Raw genomic sequence first — 20,362 nt, forward strand, 5'->3', positions numbered from 1 at the left:
ATGCAGATACTATGCACCCTATGACCAGAAAAAATGATTGTCCACAGATCCCTTTCACAGGGTATAAGGTCATCGGTTGTATTTTTAACTTTTATGATAGAAGAGCTGTGTATATCTATGGTCAGCCATGTTTATTATAACGTTGGTCCGTGTTTTGAAATACAAAGTGTCCCATAAAAGAGTTACATGTAGAAACTGTACCACAGTTTGTGATTTCCGTATCTTAATAGCTATTGAACTTATGAGCGCAAGATGACAGGGGTATCAGGTGTGATTATCCATATCACACCAACAAAAGTACAAGCACCCCATAGTTTTTCTTTATTATTTTTTGTTTTCTCTTATTTTTTCATGGTTGAAATTATTGCACAAAATTAAGAAATACTTGAAAAATTAATATTGGTAATTATATGGAAGAATACATTTTTGGTGAAGTCGTTTCTGCACACTGTGTCTCCTGTCGTCAATATAAAGAAATTAATAAATGCCTTTAGGCTTTGTTTTTTTGGGTTTCATTGAATTGAAATCACTGTTGTGTTATATACTGTCCATTTCTGAACTCTAAAAAAAATAAAATTGAACAAGCTGTATAACAACACACACTAACCTGTGCTGCCTTCTTCTTTACTGCTATCGATGTCATCATTGCTTTCATCATGATCAAATAGTTCATCTGGATCTTCACCTGCAAGAGAAGATTGAGGTATGAGAAAATGGGATCTTCTTGTATAACTATAATTATGCATTATGGCATTCCTTACAGATGATTTTAGCACTGTCCCAGTTGATGACATGATTTGCTGGACCGCATGGTCTGCAATTGCAGGCTTAGACTGCTCACTCGCCGATTGTTTGTGGGTTTGACGAGTGTATGTTGTTTAGTTTTAGACACCCTGGCAGTTTCTTTTTTGGTGTTCACCAAGACTCGCTTTAAATTTATGGCCTGCTTCACTGACACAGAAGTGCTTACAGTTAACGCATCACATAGGATCTCGTACACACAATCAGTGGTGCTGCTGAGTGGGTCAACTTTTTTGTCTCAATTAATGCACTAGCATTAGAGTGGTTTCATGGCCTTCGCTTTACCGTGTTTTTGGAAGATTCTGTTGGCTTTCTCTGCGAGTCAATCTATGTATGGGATCAAAACAAGTCCCTTAGTCTGATTTTAACCTTCTTTCTTGGTGTTAGGCTTGCTCTGTTTTGGGGAATATATGCTTCTGTTGACTTGCTGCAATGTTTTTGCACCATTTGTGACCATCCAGCACAACTGAGCCCTAAAGTCGCCAATCATCATTTTTGAAATATTCAACCAAAATGATGTATATCACGTCTATGGTACTTGACATTTAAGTAGTGAAAAATCAATAAAACAGTCAATAAATCCTTTGTTTCCTATTGTTTATTGTTAAGTTCAATGGAGCATATCTCAACAGTGGCACTGGCGACATCCGGGCTCAGTTGTGCTGGATGGTCACATTTGTTTGAAAGTCTGACCAGGGTAGCCACAGCGCTAAAGCGCTTTGTTTGATCTTTTCTTTTTCCTGCTTCTTATCCTCCTCTTCCGGACCTATGCTACTCATTCTATCAAGAAGACAACACCCAGGGACTCAAAGTAAAGGTATTGGTCGGTGTGGGTGACCTTCCTTAATCAAAAAAGGTTTTATTACAAACTCTAATGGTGACCAACAGGTCAAATTGCTAGAATTGTACATTAAACACACCTAAACAGACACAATGCAATTTGCAATCAGCGCCAATATTGCAACATTGAAACAAACAACTATACAAACATCCAATCCAACCCACCCCATCCCCCAGTAGGCAATGAGGACACAACACGTTGGCACGAGCGGGGCTCGAACTCGAACTCGCAACCTATGGATTATGAGTCGGGCGCCTTATCCACTCGGCCACACATGCACAATCATTAAATATGCATATCACATGTATGATCCTAGCTCTCCTGGCATCCTCTTCAGTAAGGATATCCAACCGGTAGTAAGGATCTACAACCATCATTCTTATGAGGCAAAACTGTCAGTGAGTTAAAGTCTATGGCAATGGTCATTACCAAAAGGTTAGGAATTAAAATCGCTTATTTTTTTCCAAAGAGTATTTGGGCACAGATCCATGGCTGACAGGGACATGGGACACACAGGCAATTAAGTCATTTCCTCTGGTGTTACATCTTTCTCAAGGCGTTTAGAACTGGGTTTTGCTAACTGACATACAGAACTTAAATTTGAGCCCTGCTAATTAAGCCTCTTCAATTACCCAACCGTTCATGTATAAAAGCTGACAAATGTTCATAAATCATTGTCTCAAATGTTATATGAGCATCCACAATGATTTTTGTTGATTTCTTCCCTCATTATCCGATATAGCACTAGAACGCAACATATTTGCAAACGATACAGGACATGGTTGTATATAATACAAAATATTTAAATGAAATTAAAGACTCACCCCCACTTATTAGCTCTCCATTACCATCCTCTTCTTTGTCGCCGCCATCTTCATTACCATGATTACCATCATCTTCACCACTGATATCGTCTTTCTCTTGGGCCTCAGATTCGTCATCACTGCTGTTTTCTTTGTCACTCCTCTCCTCATCTTCATGAGTCTCCATAACAGCCATCACTTCCCCGATTACTGAGATGAAAACAGCAGTAAATCAAGATTTAAAAACAGGTAGGCCTGCCAGGAAATGGTGCATTTATTGGTTCATTATGCCAAAATGTTGCATCCTAAACATCTAATACATTTGATTTTTGCTTCTTTGAAAATGTTCATGATTCTATAATTAAATGGTACCATGAATGCTTGTACTGTTGTACTCCTTTTGAGTCTTCCAATGAATGCCCATCTCCAAAACTAACAAGCAAACAAACTAATAAATAATTAATCCCCTAGCTACAAGGCACATGATTAATGATTTATATAGCACACACAGTTTTATAGAGAACAAAAGTGTGAGAGGCAAGCCTCTGGTTGCTGAGTAGATGGCAATGTCACATAACAAAACGTGTTCCTCTGGTAATGAGGGTTTTTTATTTACCAATTAACCAATATCAAACTCCTAAATCGGCTATCTCCAACAGACTTTTTATACCTTGGTGCTAACTTTGGGATAAAATGTGTTATTTTGGTGATTTTATTCAACTAGCGGTCAGCTCATCACTCATCTTTTTGCAGTTTGTACATGAATGCAATTTGCAAAAATGCATCACCACCCTCCAAGTTTTTATTACGAATAATTTTACCAATTCCCAAATTTATTCATTTAAATCATTTGAATCAACTGAAAAATGGCAGAACTTTTTATTGCTATGGAAACTAACCCACCTGTGACTTTTGTTAAACTATCCTTAAATTGTACACTGCAATATCAATAACATCATTGGTAATAAAAATACTTAAAAAACAATGAAACAATAAACAAAATGACAAAAATACCCATTTTTAGACCAAAATGTGCAGAAATACAACATTTGATTTGATTTTTAAGATCATAATTGAACTTGAAAATCTGTTGGTTTCAGAAATTCGGTGACAAACAATTATATTAAAATGTTCTCAAACAAATCCAAATAAAGGTGATGTTATTTACCTCAATGACGCTTCGTGCTGTAACACAGCACTTTCTCAAATTGAATGACCAGCTTTTTTGCAGCTTTTGCTGATAAAAGTGGCAAAAACCAAAAAGACACTTTTTTTCGTCTCAAAATAAATGATAAAATTATCAAATAACAAATTCAACTGGCCAGCAAACATACAGGTTTTTGCCAGGCGGCGGATGACATGATCGAGCCGGCAACTCGTGAAACCGCCCGGCCGTATGGCATTTTCCATATACTGGTTAGTTTTGTGGGGTTCATTATCGAACCCCAACGGTTTTAGCTTGTATTTATATTATTTATCAACATAGGCCTATTTGTTTGTGATATTTCAAGCGTTTTAAAATTTCAAAATAATCCCATTCAAATACACGGTTGACGATGAAAATTTACTGAATTTAGGGAATGCACGTCATACACCACCTGGTTTTTGCCTTGAAACATTTCCAGAAATGTACTACATGTAATGAGCCATCAATTCAAAAATTTCCACTTTAAGTAAATAGATGCATTTGTAGGATTAGATAAAAATTCAAATTTTTAGTTTGACAAATCCATTAATGAGTATCACAACTTTAGCTTTTGCCATCAGGGAAAAGCAGATGGCAAAAGCTAAAGCTGTGAGTACTCATTTAATGGATTTCTCAAGCTAAAAAATTTGAATTTTCCATTTTAAGGTCTTGATGAGACAAAAAGAAAACATGTTGAATGATAGTTGATACATTACAAGTTGTATCTTACATTTAAATGAGTGTTCCGTCTTTTTTCTTAATGTTGAAGCACAAATTATACTCTTTTCTTTTTTTGTCCAGTTTTGCTGGTTTAAACATGTTTATGCCAGGTTTGAAAAGTGATTTTGCTTGATTTGTCTACACATCTTGCAAAAGGTGGATCAGAAATAGATGTGGGTGAGGGCAGAAGGTGAGACTGTGAGGGAGAGACATATGGAGAGGGGGTAATAATGTAGAATGTATGATGCAGAATGCTACAACAAACATTTTGTAATACTCTATTGTCATTTTTTTTTGCCTCACCTTCAAAAGAAATTTCCTTCCTGGCCGCCCAAAGTTGATTTAGTGTAGCGACGCCCATGCTAGATGGCTGTTTGAAAGCAATGTTGCTTGGCCATCCATGATGGATCACATTAACTGTTTTGTTTAGAATTGCTTTATATTCGACAGCTGACTTGCCGGTGACCTTGTCTGTGAAGAGGAAGAAACAACATTATCAGTTTGTTATTATGGTAAAATCAAACTTTCGCACCAAAGTTACATTATAATTTCTGACAGCAAACTGCTATATGATAGCAGCCGGTAGCATAGATTTCTTTTTTCTTTTTGCCATTTTGAAGCTAAACTGATGAAATGTACTGTTGGGCTAAAATTGCCAAATATAGGGTTAATTTGGTCAGAAACCCACAACATTGTGGGGGGGGGGGCACAGTGTCGACACACTGTATGATAAATATAAACTTAATACTCCGTTGGTGAGCGACGGGCGAGTGGTAAAAGGAGTTCTATTTGATTGGCTAGCAATCGATTGCTCAGTGGTGAACTACAAACTCAAAATGGAGCGATGTATTCAATTCGATTGAAATCAATATTCTAAAAAGTGAGCATTGACATCTTTTTTTAAACTTGTATTTCAATGAAACGGATTTATTCATTTTAACCTTTCGGCTCATAACTCAAGAACGGTGCCGTATGACACATGTCAAACTATACTTTTTTTGAATTGTTATGACCAGAGGAATGAATCCATTGGCATGGTTTTTGACAAAATCTGAGCAATTTTGAAATTTCAACGTCTTTGTATGAAAATGTAACCACTGTTGACCCATAGAGACACTAGTGCCTATACTGCTTTATAATAAAATAGGAATTGAGTCAATGAAGCAATAATTGCATATATTTTCAAAGGTCTTGCAGCTGTTCTTGAGTTTTTCTGTTAGCCAATAGATTATTAAATAATGCCACTGCAAATAACATTTACTATAATGATCATCTGTATCCATTTTCATAAAAGAGGCATGTCCATTATCTCTCAGAATAATGTGCGGCTCATCCATCTCCTACCGAATACATACAAAAAAAAAAAAAAAAATTATCAATTGTTTTATCAGTTTTTGCTTACGGTTCATTAAAAAGTTAAGGTACTTACAGTATTTGCGGTTTAGCATGTCCCTCACAAGCTTTCTAATTTGATCTGCAGAGGTGGTCTGTGTCTGACATGCTGTGTCATTTCCAGGAGCTGTCAAAGATGAAGAAATATTACTTAAGTTATTTTTACTCAAACAAAACGTATACATGTACTCTGATGGTGGGACTCGTAATATCGTGGAATGATATAGCATGGCGTACACACAGCCAGTGTTGGAATTAAGAATTATTTTATGTGTAATAATATTTATTTGAATTACTTGCAATACAAAAGTAACAAAATAACAGTACATTTGACTTTCATTTCTTAAACATGACAAAAGCAAGTAATTCAGGATGAGTGAATGGGCTAAAAGTCCAAACACATAAGTGCCCACTCATCATGCACATGAATAAATAGTTAAACCTCAAAAGTACATAAAATAGGAAAAATACATTTCTCAAAATAAAACCATTATGAAATCTTGAAACAAATATAGGCCTATACATAAAATACAGGTATTTAAAAGTATATAAGCCAAAGCATGTAATACCACAAGATCATTTAAGCATAGTCAAGTAAAAAGATTTACTTTAAGACTTAACTACAACAAGATTATTAACATGATGCAATTCAGAGGGAATTCCATTCCAAAGACGTGGGAGGGAAACAAACATAAAATTAAAGAAAGATGAAGATTTGGGAGTTTGGTGCAACAGCCTAGAATTATCCAAAATACTTCTTTGAACCAGAGAACTAAAAGAAGCAGGCCCAATCTCATTGATTATTTAAATCCTAAGACTAATCTTTGACACTTGTAAACATCCTCAAGCTTAATCAATTTAAGATCTACAAGCCTCTCAGAATATGAAGGACGATCATCAAAATTAACTTCGTGAAAATCTTTTGTTCTATGATTTCTTTGAAATGGAGACCAGACACAAACACAATAAAACAATATGAGGCAAAATGAGAGATTTGTAAAGATTAAGTAAAGCATCAGAAGTCATATTTCTAGTACATCTAACTATGAAACCAGAGAGCTTAGAAATTTTATTAGCAACATTACCAATATGAGAGTCAAAAGAAAGGTCCTTACTGAAAGTAACTCCAAGCAGTGTAGCAAAATTTGCTTTCATTACTCTTCTTTTGGTACATTCACATACTTCAGTGTGTAAGTCTATGGCATAAAAATGCTACTCGACTCCAAAATTTTGTAGCAAATTGTTTAAATTGTGTAGCATTTTGCTATGCGATACCAGCTATTTTCAACACTGCACACAGCTGGGTGCAGTTACTGTCTATGCAGAAAGGGAAGGAGAATTCAGAAATGTACGGTAATATATGATACTAGGCGGTTACCCGTATTTGGCGGTTCTCGGCTGTCGCGATTACCTGGCTGATGCATGGTGACTGTACCCACAGTTTTATGTCCATAGGACAGTTTTACTAATTTGACCTCAGATGACCCCTTGTGACCTCAAAATGACCTCAAAATGACCGTCCAAAATTTGGCTCTAAATGTTGACTGTACCTACCACGTTTCATGCCCATACAACAGTTTTTAGTAAATTGACCTTGGATGACCCCAAAATGACCGTCAAAAAATTTGACTCTAAAAGTTGACTGTACCCACCAAGTTTCATGCCCATACGACATTTTTTACTATTTTGACCTCAGATGACCCCTGGGTGACCCCGGATGACCCCAAAATGACCGTCCAAAAATTTGACTCTAAAAGTTGACTGTACCCAGCAAGTTTCATGCCCATACGACAGTTTTTACTAATTTGACCTCAGATGACCCCAGGATGACCTCGGGTGATCTTGGCCCACAACCTTGTTCTGTCTGAGGTCCAGATGCACCCACCCACCAAGTTTGAGGAACGTGCGACCCCTAGTCTCCAATAAAATAGGGGGAAAACAGTTTTTACTAATTTGACCTCATATGACCCCTGAGTGACCTTGACCCACTAACCAATACAAACTTGTTCCGTCTTAGGTCAAGATGCACCTACCCACCAAGTTGCATGCCCATATGACAAATTTTACTAATTTGACCCCTAGATGACCTCTGGTGACCTTGACCCACTAACCAATTCAAACTTGTTCTGTCCCGGGTCAAGACGCACCCACCCGTCAAGTTTGAGGAACGTGCGGCCCCCAGTCTCTGAGAAAAACAGTTTTTACTAATTTGACCTCTGGATGACCTCGGGTGACCTTGACCCACTAACCAATACAAACTTGTTCTGTCTGGGGTCAAGCTGCACCCACCCACCAAGTTTGAGGAACGTGCGACCCCTAGTCTCCGAGAAAATAGGCGGACAGACAGACAGACAGAGTCACAGACAGAGGCACAGACAGAGGCACAGAGTCACAGACTCACAGACTACCAGTATTATTATATAGATTTGTACTTTCATTAGATTTGAGACAGATCTTGTCATTCCCTTATTGTTTTTGAGAGTGTGGTTATACATACAGACGGTACTCATTGTTCCACCTCAAACTACTTGTTCGACACAAAAAACAAATAAAAAATATATAAAGACTCAGCATTTTACCTATTTCCTCAGAGCCACCAGCCGCAAAGTGGTAATCCACACAAACTTTGCGGTGATTGTGTGCGAAGGTCAGCCCTACATTATCCCCTGTTAATTCTTGGCCAAGATATGGGTGTGATGACAACACAAGGGTATGGTACCCAAACTGTTCTAACTCTAGACACTGTGAAATAGAACATTTGAAAATATATTAAGGATTAAAGGAACCAAAATCAAACTTCTTGTTGGAAAATGTACATGATGAAACTGGCACATTTAAGTATTTGATTACTCAAATAAACTTCATACTGCAATTTTTTATTCAATCATCTTTAAAATCAAAAGAAGAAAAACATACAACCCCAAGATCAAATGAGATCCATACCGATCTCAGGCAAGGGAAACACAATAATACAAACATAGCCTGCATATATACAAAAAACAATTGAGGAAATTGAGGCGGGAAAAACAGTTAAATGCTTTGTTGTATATTTTGGCTCAAATCTGGTATTAATAGGTACATGTGACATGAGAATAATACACTTGGGTATATCTTTGAAATTCCTTTCACTTTTTGGTATGTTTAGTTGTTTTGACAAACAGGGATCGGCTTATCTTTGTTGCGGGTATCGATCAAACTTCCAGAGCCGTCTTTGATGGCAATTAACTTAACGGTGGCTCAGTGGTTACAGCCTTGGACTCATAATCTGAGAGCTTGCTTGACGTGCGTGGGTTCGATTCCCCGTCCCACCACTGTGTTGCGCCCTTGGGCAAGGCGCTTTGCCTCGCTTGCCTCACTCCACCCAGGTGCAATGGGAAACTGTTAGGGGTAGTCACAGTCGTTGTACTGATAGACCCTGCGCCGCTTGTAGACTGCAAACGTGGTTCTGACATATTCTAATGACGGCAGAATAAATGTAAAGTGCTTTGAAGCTGTTTACGGCATAAAGCGCTATATAAATATCTACATTTTTTTTAATAACGAGCAGTCAGTATGAAAGACACAACGATAGAGTAATCACCATAAACATAGCAACAATACCCTACCATACATGATATACAATGTGCATGTACAAAACATCTATTGTAACTACAGGTTGCAAAGGTTGTTTTACGTGGGAAACAAAATGAATGGCGCCAACGAGGGGCCATTTTGAATTGCTCGTGTGTCCCGTATGCAAATGGAGGCACAATATGTAGCTAAGTTTTGGATTGTTTTTGTCACTTTTTCGCCAGAAAATGTCATAAAAAACTATCCTCAGCTGCACAATACCGGTTTGGTTTTACCTAAGGTGTGAAACTACAACCGTCTATCTCCCCTTGGTCGAAAAAATGATGCTCAGTGCTATGAACAATAGTTAGGCACGCCTGTGTCAGTCGGAGACCAAGTTGGATAAAGATGATGATCTGGTGTGACGTCACCAAATTGGGTGAGTCCACCTGGGGATCGGGTTTTTTTTTTGTTATTTATTCATTTATGTGGGACAAAATGACTATTGGTTTTTTCCGCATCTTGGGATCGATGCAAGAAGTATCTTAATCAACATCAGAAACGGTAAGATCGTCCGGTGTATGGAGTCTAACAAAATCCTAACAAACTTACATATTTTTCAATTTTCCTCATAATGTGGCCTGCTGTGCCTCTCTTCTGTTTGTCCGTCAAGGTTTCTATTGGTTGGTCGAGAAAACCAGGACCAGATTCCTGCATTTCGTCCTTCAACTGCTGCCATTTTTTTTGGCTCTTCTTCACCCTTTTCCAGTCTTTGTTGACTTTCTTCATTAAATTCCCTTGCTCTCCTGACGTATGGTGGCCTGTTTTAGTTTAAATAGAACATATCATATATCATTTTATTTGCCAGTTAAAAACATACATGTAAAATATGGCACAATATCAAAATTACACACTTATAAATTACCCATGCAAAAAATATAAAATGTAAACCATGGAAGGTGATACATAGCAAGACATTGAGTCGACCCATGTTGGAGAATCTAGAGAGATGGCATGCCTTAACCGGGAACAAAAACAAAGGGCAAGAGAACCCCTGTCAGGGATAGCCAGATAGTGACAAAGTCACTTTCAAAGTGCCTAAACCTAAATGGTTCCCACAGGAACAGAGACAAGCAACACATGGGAACGGGGCAAAGGATGCAATCTGCCTATATTCTCCAACATAAGAAGAGGCTTGATAATAAGCCCAACTAAAAAACTATTTTGAATTCCAACTAATTGTTCTGAAATGTTTTTTTGAGATTGTCCAGAAAATTAGAGATACTAAACAAGAATTGGTCTTTGAGAGATGAAGGAAGTTTAAACTGGAAAACGATTAAAGACAGTGTATTTAAAACTATCGGTTCTAGCATAAGAATGGGAGAACTTAAGAGAGTTACTATGACAAATATGATGGAAATATACTCCAAAGGATTAATATCATGCTTGCAGTCAAAACACTTTAAAGGAAATAGCAAAATAATTGTATCTATTGCACACAGACATCAGACCAAGTTTTTCCAGGCGTACACCATACTCTAGCTCTCCCCTGGGTGCTGGAATACATTTGTACACATGTGGCATGAAGTTAAACAGAATATCAAGCAAAATATGCCAATGAACTCCTCAATTTTCATAATGCAAATGACACGATACAAAACTGCACATGCACAACATATTTATGTCATCATAATTCTACCAAATTAGAAGTTCAGTGGTAAAAGGAGCATTTAAAAATTAATTTAAATCTATATAAATATAATGAATAAATGAATCTTTTATTTCCATAAAAAAAAAATACATAGAAATTCAACATCGAAAAATTAAAACAAGACAATTATGGAGGAGATGATCGAAATCAGCATTGACCATCCCCTTAGCAGAACTAAATACAACAAAAACAAAACAAAACCAGGATATCACCCGTAAGTGCAAATTAATTTTACAACTCACTCTTCCCTGTCATTTCTCTTTTCCTATAGAATCTATAGAGTGTTTGTGTTTCCGTCTCCTGCTTCTTATTGAGATTGAGGCGTGGCTGCTTGCTTCTCACACTAGTGCCCTCATTCTGGCGCTTTTTCCTCCCCTCCTTGTATATCCAGTTCTGAATATGAAACAGAAAGGGATTTAGACAACACATTATTAATTATATTATGGCATCTAAATCGCATTGAATTGCACAGATCACTGGGTTTGCAATATGATCAGCACAACAATTGTGTTTGCATACACAAGACTATTTTAAGAATTACTTTAATTTTCATGACAAATTGTTTGTAAAATCACACCATCAAATTTCACAAACTTGCAAAGATCACCAGCTCAAAATATACTAGCTACAAAGTAAGTGATGTGGGAAAACCAAGTCCATTTGGTAGACGACTATATACGTGTATCTGGTATATTCCATTTTTGAGGGATCCAATAAGTGAGTAAGTGACATGCATTTCATCAGAGATTGGGCACTCCATCCTACTTTCAGGCTAGGAACAGCTGGTATGAGTGGTGTAAACCAGCGGGCTAAGTCAATGCCCATGTATTACCCAGCAGACCCTTGAGCTAGAGTCAGCTGAGCAGAGCTTGCACTGCTGGAACTGGGATGTGCAATGTCATTACGGACAATGACTGGTCACAGGAACTAGGAAGATGACAAAATTGGATAAATCACCTTGTTGCAGTCTAACTAACAAATGAACAAAATTAATGACTTTTTCTTGGCCTCAAACTCAAAATGTTCACATGAAAATATATTTGAGTCAGATTATACTTTTCATCAACTCACTTTCACCTGGTCTTCTGTCAGTTGTGTTTGATTGGCAGCATCTGAAATCTTGTCTTTCATCTCAGGTGTGCTGGCCGAGTTCATTCCTTCTTCCCAAAACTGTTGCAGAACTTCTACCTGACTCCTTCCAATGCGAAACTCATTTCTGGATCAATTTTTAAAACAAATGAAAAAGTACATTAATTACATGAAATGAAAGTTAGTGCATTTCTGGATCAATTTCACAAAGGAAAAACATTAGAAGGGTACAGAATCAAACTTTGTATAGGCCTACTCTAGCAGCAATTTGTAATAAAATGGATAAATATCATCAAATTTACTTGTACTGTGTGGCAATTTTAGGGCACTGAATTCAAAAAGGTTTATCCTGTGCAATTATTGGCACTTTCAACCTAACAAATGAAATTCAACATTGCCGTTCTATGGTTTTTTTTACAATTTTTTCACAGCGTCAGTACTGTATTTTAATTGTAAGCCCATCCATTTTTTTTATCTCAAGATTCTATTTTCGAGATAAAAAAGTGGACAGGCTTACAAATACTGACGCCACGAAAATTGAACATTACATTATCCAGGTTAACCTTGCTTTAGAGAAGCCCAGTTATTGAAAAATCATTGATTTCTGCATTTATATTGTGTTAACATCTATGGGCCTATGTCACCTCCGAAACACTCAATTTACTTGTATGAAAGCATTGTAATCATTTTGTAAATAATTGTAACTGAAAAATAATTTATACATAAATAAAAATTCCTTTAAAAGGAATAGGGCGGCAAATGAAAAATTGTCAAGAGAAATGAAAGAATGAGTAAGTCAAGTTCACAATTAAAAACAGGAAAATATGACACAACATCGATTTCCAATGGGGAATAACACAAAGCGTATAAACAAAGTTAAAAGAGTTTTTAACTTTATACGCTTATACGCTTGTTATGCCCCCATTGGAGGTTGTGTCATATTTTCCTTGATTTTAATCTTATCTATTGCTTATCCTTTGTTCTCTGCTGGTCAGTTGGAACAGATTTTCCCTGTTTTTATATTAACCCTTCACATCATAACAGAAGATGTTTTATGTTAACATTTTATATAAAACATTGTTATAAAACTTTTGTAGATAATAGTTATTTAAAACATTTTCGTAATCATACCTAGAGTTTTTTTTTATCATCAGATAGAAAGACTTCTGCTCATCTTCTCTGGTGGGACAACAGGGCTGGGGTATCTTTCCATATCAAAGTTTAAAAATCTGTCATATCAATTTCCTCAATATATGTTGTTTTGATACAACTTATGAGGGGAAAAGTTTGATTTTACAATATTTTGATATTATTTTTTAACTTTGTAACTTTATTATGATTAAAACATAACTGTATTTCAAAGCGTCAAACTATATCATTATTTTGTCCCAACAAAAATAATCCAGGGAATAAACTATTCATGCATATGTTTATTTATTTTATTCAACCTGGGCCATTTTTACTGGTGCACATGCATTCTAATAATTTGTCTATAATACCTTATACAAGCACCAGCAAGCACTATTTGTCACAAGATTTGAAAAGTAAATAGCCTATGTACACACTGAACACAATGCACATACAAGCTGTACTTAAGTACATGCCGAAGCTATCAGTATAAAATGATATATATGACCTTCACGATGCTATTAATTTAGCCCAAAGATTAGGAAAACTAGCAAAACTGGTGAACTGGTACTGTTCAAATAAAAATATCTGCAAATCTTGCTGCAATTTCCAAATAGTATTTCTATTACTTTTAAATAATTATTTTTGTTATTTCTTTTAATACAAACACATTACTGCCTATGACGACTTTATCGTATTACTTACATATTAAAATCAAGTAATAATTACAAAACTCGCCGTAAACTATCACCTCTGTGGGTGTTTGGGATATAACCGGCACGAATATTTTCTCAACACTGCGGCATGTGAGAAAGTAGGTCAATAGTCAGAGAATACAGGGCGGGTGCCGCACCCGCCCAAAAATATCATTGTTTTTCTAAATTTGGATTTCTTGACAAAATTAATGTTTTTTAACACAATTATGGAATATCTCACGAGTTTGCGAAAATTTAACTCATTTATTTTAATCCAAAGATTAAGCTCTGAATTATGTTTAAATTAAATTATTAAAATTTAGCCATATTTCTACAGGTAATAAGTAAAAATATTGCAAAAAATAGGTTTTAAATTTTGACCCTCAGTTACCATACATGTAAACTCAACCAATAAAGTATCGAAACGATTATAGATGGTCAGATATATCGGAAAATGAAATATAGCAAAAACTTATTTAATGTAAATAAAGCGCAGCTTTCTCCTGCGCATTTTGATACCTCTTTTGTTGCTCTATGATATCATATGGTCGAGTTATGGGCTCTTGAGTGGCTTCAAGTCGGATTTTGAAAGTTGCACTTAGCTCCTATTCAAGCCAAATGCGTTCGTCGTGTACTGGTGTACACACACACACAATCAAGACAAAGATGTGCTCTGTTCGAACTTTACTTTATTTTACTCCTTCGACTTCCAACTTCAATACTTGCTACACTTTACTTATCTCTGACTTATCTCATGAACTCTTTCTGCTGACATCTCAATACTTGGTGTGCCCACCATCACACACACACTCATTTGAATTTGGCGGACAAAAGCATGGTCATTTATTGGTTACAGTACAACGCATTTGGCTTGAATAGGAACTAAGTGCAACTTTTAAAATCTGACTTGAAGCCACTCAGGCGCCCATAACTCGACTAAATGATATATCGTAGAGCAACAAAAGAGGTATCAAAATGCGCAGGAGAAAGTTGCGCTTTATATACATTAAATAAGTTTTTGCTATCAGTTACCGATATATCTGACCATCTATAATCGTTTCGATACTTTATTGGTTGAGTTTATTTCTACCACTGATTTGGAACAGAGCCATATGTTATTATGTTTACATTGTAAAATATTGCTATACAAGCTGATATTTGTGTACCAGGTGATATTTGTGTAGCAGGTTGTCCAAAATGGGGAGCATTGCTCCACGACACAAGTTAAATCAAACCCTGTTACTACTACCGTGACTACTACTAGTACTACTATAGAAAAATTATCAAATTCGTGGACATCGTGGAACATTCAACTTTGTTACTCCGCGACTAATAATGCTAACTTACACGCGCGTACAACGCTACTCTACGCGTCCATATTAGCGAGGCTATCTGCGTACAACTGCTTACTACGCACAGCCACGCAAAGAGTATGTTCCACGATGTCCACGAATTTGATAATTTTTCTATAGTACTAGTAAAATGCTAGTACCGGTCATCATATCAACATATTTTGTGGTGAAAGGTGATTACAAAACATGAAAATGTGTGATTTTTCAATCATCTGTAGTCTAGTCTAGAGTAGTACATGAGAGGCTGATCCCGGGGGCTGATCGGTTTAATCACGGACCGACATTTTCAAAATTGATAGAAAAACAGCCTGGTAAAAACAACTGCTGACATTTAGGCCTACTTCATTGTTTTATGTTTTTATGATGAAGCGTATCATTATTTAGCCCTATTGAAAATAAAAAGAATTTGGCAGGAATGATTTGTTACTAAAAATAGAACGAAAGAAATGTTTGCGTCACGGACGGACGAGATAGAAAATAGAAATAGGTTCCACCACTTTTCAGTACTCTTTGTCATTTCTATCTAAACTAAGGCCAATTACAATTGATCCTTAGTTTCCTGTTTCCCTCGCGCGTCCAAAATCAAGAATGGAAAAATATTTAATTATTTTATTTTTGTTTAGGTAATATTTTCAACTTTTAATTGACTTTTTAATTACTTTTAATTTGCTAATATCTGTTTTTGATTATCTCAACTTTGATTATGAATACAAAACAAGAACATTGTAGGGTCCCCTACTAATATTAAAGGAGGATTTCGTGATCCTAGCATCCTCTTTTTATGACATTTTTCAGTACATATCCACGAAAAAAGCCTATTCCCAAAATTTCAGTTGATTCTGATTTTGCGTTTTGCGAGTTATGCATGATTATGTGTATTACACTGCTTCATAGTCATAGACAATGCGTTGTAATTTCGTTCTGGTGCACCAGAACGAAATTCAAATTTCATGATATCTTTGCAAAACGAATTAATCTGCAAGAAATATTTTGTACATATAAACATTATGTAGCCAGAGGTATCCAGTGATATATATAAAAATCTCAACTTTTTTGAGAAAAGTGGGGGATGAGGCTGTGGATCACGAAATGCCCCTTTAAAAAAAAAAATCAATTATAAAGGTAAAATAATTAAATCCGTAGTCTTAGTCAAAATGACCAAATGGACTGTTGATAATAGTCACGAACACATTTTCAAAATAAAGAAAGTAATAGATAATTAATAGATAATTAATAATTAAAGGAGTGTTTCGTGATCCTAGCATCCTCTTTTTATGACATTTTTCAGTACATATCCACGAAAAAAGCCTATTCCCAAAATTTCAGTTGATTCCGATTTTATGCGTTTGCGAATTATGCATGATTTAATATGTGTATTAGACTGCTCCATAGACAATGCGTTGTAATTTCGTTCTGGTGCACCAGAACGAAATTCAATTTTCACGATATCTTTGCAAAAACGAATTAATCTGCAAGAAATATTTTGTACATGTATAAACATTATGTAGCCAGAGGTTTCCAGTGATATAAAAATCTCAACTTTTTTTGAGAAAAGTGGGGGGATGAGGCTGTGGATCACGAAATGCCCCTTTAATAATTAAAAGTCACCTCGTCCATTATTTTCAAACTTGAAACAGGAGATATTGACCGAAACTGTGAGGTATGTTTCATTGAATATCAATATTATAAAATATAATAAAAATTTAAAGGGGCATTTCGTGATCCACAGACTCATCCCCCCACTTTTCTCAAAAAAAGTTGAGATTTTTATATCAATGGAATGGAAACCTCTGGCTACATAATGTTTATGTACAAAATATTTCTTGCAGATTACTTCGTTTAGCAAAGATATCGTGAAATTTTAATTTCGTTCTGGTGCACCAGAACGAAATTACAACGCATTGTCTATGATGAGCAGTGTAATACACATAATCATGTATAACTCGCGAATGCAAAATCGGAATCAACTGAAATTTTGGGAATAGGTTTCTTTCGTGGATATCTGGCCAATTCCACCGTTACGGACGTTACAGATACATGCAACTTGCAACTTTTAAGTGAATAGCACACATGTTTGCTGTTAGGATAACACTTTATTTCTTTGTATGCTACTAGTACACACTCTAATGTTCAATATAATGAAGCAATTTTGTTTTGGCTTTCTTAGTTAATTAGCTACAGAAATTAGAAACGAGCGTTCACGGACGTTACGCTAAAGTGCCTGCCATTTTGACAGATGGTACATATCCTTAAATCTCCATTCAGTTCTGTGTTTGATTTTTTTCTGTTAACTATATTGAGCAAGCCCTGACTCCATTTCTATGTAAACATGAAAAGCAAGTTTGAAATTAATACTCCTGTATCGTCCTACATTGTTAATTTAGTGTTACGGACGTTACATTTTATCTCAAATGTAACGTCCGTAACGTTTTTCATAATGAAAAAAACTGTCAAGTGCTTCCTCAGATTTTTTTCTTTACTATCTTGAAGTAGGTCTGACATCAATCTATGGAGGCATCATTAGCAAATTTGAAATAAATGCTCCTGTTTTGAGCAATAATGTTCCAAAATTTTGTTACGGACGTTACAAAAGGCACTTTTGGCATGGAATTGGCCATCTAATGAAAAATGACATATTTAAAATAGAGGATGCTAGGATCACGAAATACTCCTTTAATTTTTCAGACCAACGCTAACTCGAAACCGATCAGCCTCATGACTGCCATGAGCCATCTTCGGGAATCTATTCATGATTCAATTGCAGTGCCTACGACACAGATTCTCAACACATGCTTTTTATATGATACCTTGGGCTCTTGTTGACTAATATTATAATAAATATCAAAAAAAATTTATGCATCATTGCATGTGAAACAGCTTGAAACGCTCACCTTTGTCTCTGTTGATCCGCTGGTGGTGCATTTGAGGTTGAGGCCATTATGAAAGTTACTGCAAAATTATGTACCGATGATGACGAATAAGTATGTACTCTTCTCGCCTAGTGGATAGTAATACCGCGTGTCGTTTTCTGCCAGGCCACGGCCGCCGGTTGATGTCTGTTTACCAGCTCGTGAGCTTGATCCCTACTACATCACCAAAAGGTTTTAAATGTATTATATGCACCGTAATGCACGATTTCGGATTTCAAATGTGAGTAACGCCTAGTATTATCAAATTAAAGTGTTATAAAAAAAGCGGAGAGCGGTTGTATCATCGGTGAACAGTACATGTACAGTTGGTGTAAACTAAAGAGGCCTCATACTTGTACTAGTAGCAGGGCCGTGACACTCGTATTCAATCCCTGTACAAAAATTGAAGTCACTTCGGCAGTTTGATTGACGGTTGCTAGGGAGTTTGGTACCATCGGAATGTTGATTGACAGTTTTGGGTAGTTTGGTACCCTAAATTTGTCCAAGATGGCGCCCATCGACTGCCAATTTTTCGGACCCCTTCCAGCAAAAATACAGCTTATTTAGCCAGTCTCGTCATAGGGTCCTCGAACAGAATATTTTCCTAGCATATTGAGCTAACTCCTCAGCTATTTGGTTTTTCACGATATGATAGTAATAGAAAGATTCGACCAAATGTTCGCCGTTTTTCGCCATTTAATTTTTTTGGAAACGATGACGTAAACATTGCATCATCTCTTCCACAGGTTATACACTCATACACGTACAGGGGTACTATGCCATCACATGCATTATCGCGCATAGGCTGAATGACTGACTTCATTTGCGCAAACGAGTGGCTTATCCTATAGTATATTAGTACTCGAGAATCCTTGCTAGTAGTACTTGTTTCAGTTGTTTGGTTTGATGCGGGATGCGCCACGGCATGCAGTCGAGCCTGCTGCCTGCCCGCCGGCCCCGGAAGTCGATTGACCATAATTATAGTGACCATCATGACGTTACAACAGTGTACTTCCGGTGGCATCTTGATCTCTTGAATGTAAAATGCCGATTCAGCTCCTAATGGAACAAAGTTAGATCTATAAAGTCATTGTAAATTAAACTGATTTTGCCACATACAAAATATGGTGCACGAAAAAAAATCACGTGCGGCCCGTCCGGAAAAAGAAGAAAGATTTATGAATATTCATAACAAAGTTTATGCGTGACGTCAGTATTCATATTGGCGATCAAACCCAGGCGGCGAATGGCACGATAGAGCCGGCAACTTGTGAAACCGCCCGGCCGCGATTTATTTTTTTCGTACATCATTTTTGTAACGCATTATACGTGTAAAATCAATTGAATTTTCAGAAAATGTTATTTTTTCAGTTAGTTTTGCTCTATTCCGTGTTTGATTATGAAAAACGAAAAAAAAACAATCGCCGCCCGGCCGTATGGCATTTTCCTGAGACGAAAATACCTATTTTCGTCTCTCAGCCTCAGGCATTTTCAATACCCGGTATATACTCCGGGGTAGGCCCTATACTCGGTTAGTTTGGGGTTCATTATCGAACCCCAACGGTTTTAGCTTGTGTTTATATTATTTATTAAACATAGGCCTATTTGTTTGTGATATTTCAAGCGTTTTTAAAAATTTCAAAATAATTTACTGAATTTATAGAATGCAGTGCGACCACGTGCACCACATGATCAAATCATAGACTCTACGGTAAACTGCATGTCCGCTTTTCAACAAAGCCGCGAATTTGGTAACGCACGACTTGGTAGCCCAATTGGGCGACCTTTGAAGATTTGCATGTGACTTGGACAATAATTTAATTTTTTTCCCTTTTCCCACAGTTCGTCCATGCCTTTTCCTTTTCCACATTGGCTTCAACGAATTCCGGTACTTTTCTCGTCTCGTCTATGGTTCACCAATGGTTATTTGGGTAGGAAAAATTGGGCGGCTTTTTAATTCACGATCCCGGCTGAAAATTGGTGGCAAGTTGGCAACTGGAGTAACTGGTAACAGGTATAAACAGGGAAGAAATAAAGATAACATCACATCAACATCACCACATGCACTACACAGCATGAACACAGAAAGAAGTCAGTTGTTAGCTGTTGTTATCATCGGTGCATAGTGTCATTTGGGTACACAGTCGCAGTGAAGTCTATAGTTCCAATATCTGTGCAGACTGTGG

The 20,362-nt window shown here is 36.6% G+C and overlaps 1 protein-coding gene across 1 annotated transcript; it reads right to left on the reverse strand.

The window, feature by feature from the left end:
- Nucleotides 1-607: 607 nt before the first annotated feature.
- On the reverse strand, nucleotides 608-18,535 carry LOC140145424 (uncharacterized; the record flags this gene model as incomplete). Its single annotated transcript, XM_072167144.1, has 9 exons — nucleotides 18,159-18,535; nucleotides 12,075-12,219; nucleotides 11,246-11,396; nucleotides 9,905-10,113; nucleotides 8,323-8,485; nucleotides 5,781-5,870; nucleotides 4,655-4,822; nucleotides 2,467-2,655; nucleotides 608-685 (listed from the first exon to the last, which is right to left on the reverse strand). Coding segments are annotated over exons 1-9 (1,240 nt in total), but the record flags the coding sequence as incomplete, so codon positions are not given.
- Nucleotides 18,536-20,362: the final 1,827 nt, after the last annotated feature.

This window comes from Amphiura filiformis, unplaced genomic scaffold (genome assembly GCF_039555335.1).
Source record: "Amphiura filiformis unplaced genomic scaffold, Afil_fr2py scaffold_261, whole genome shotgun sequence".
NCBI lineage: Eukaryota > Metazoa > Echinodermata > Ophiuroidea > Amphilepidida > Amphiuridae > Amphiura > Amphiura filiformis.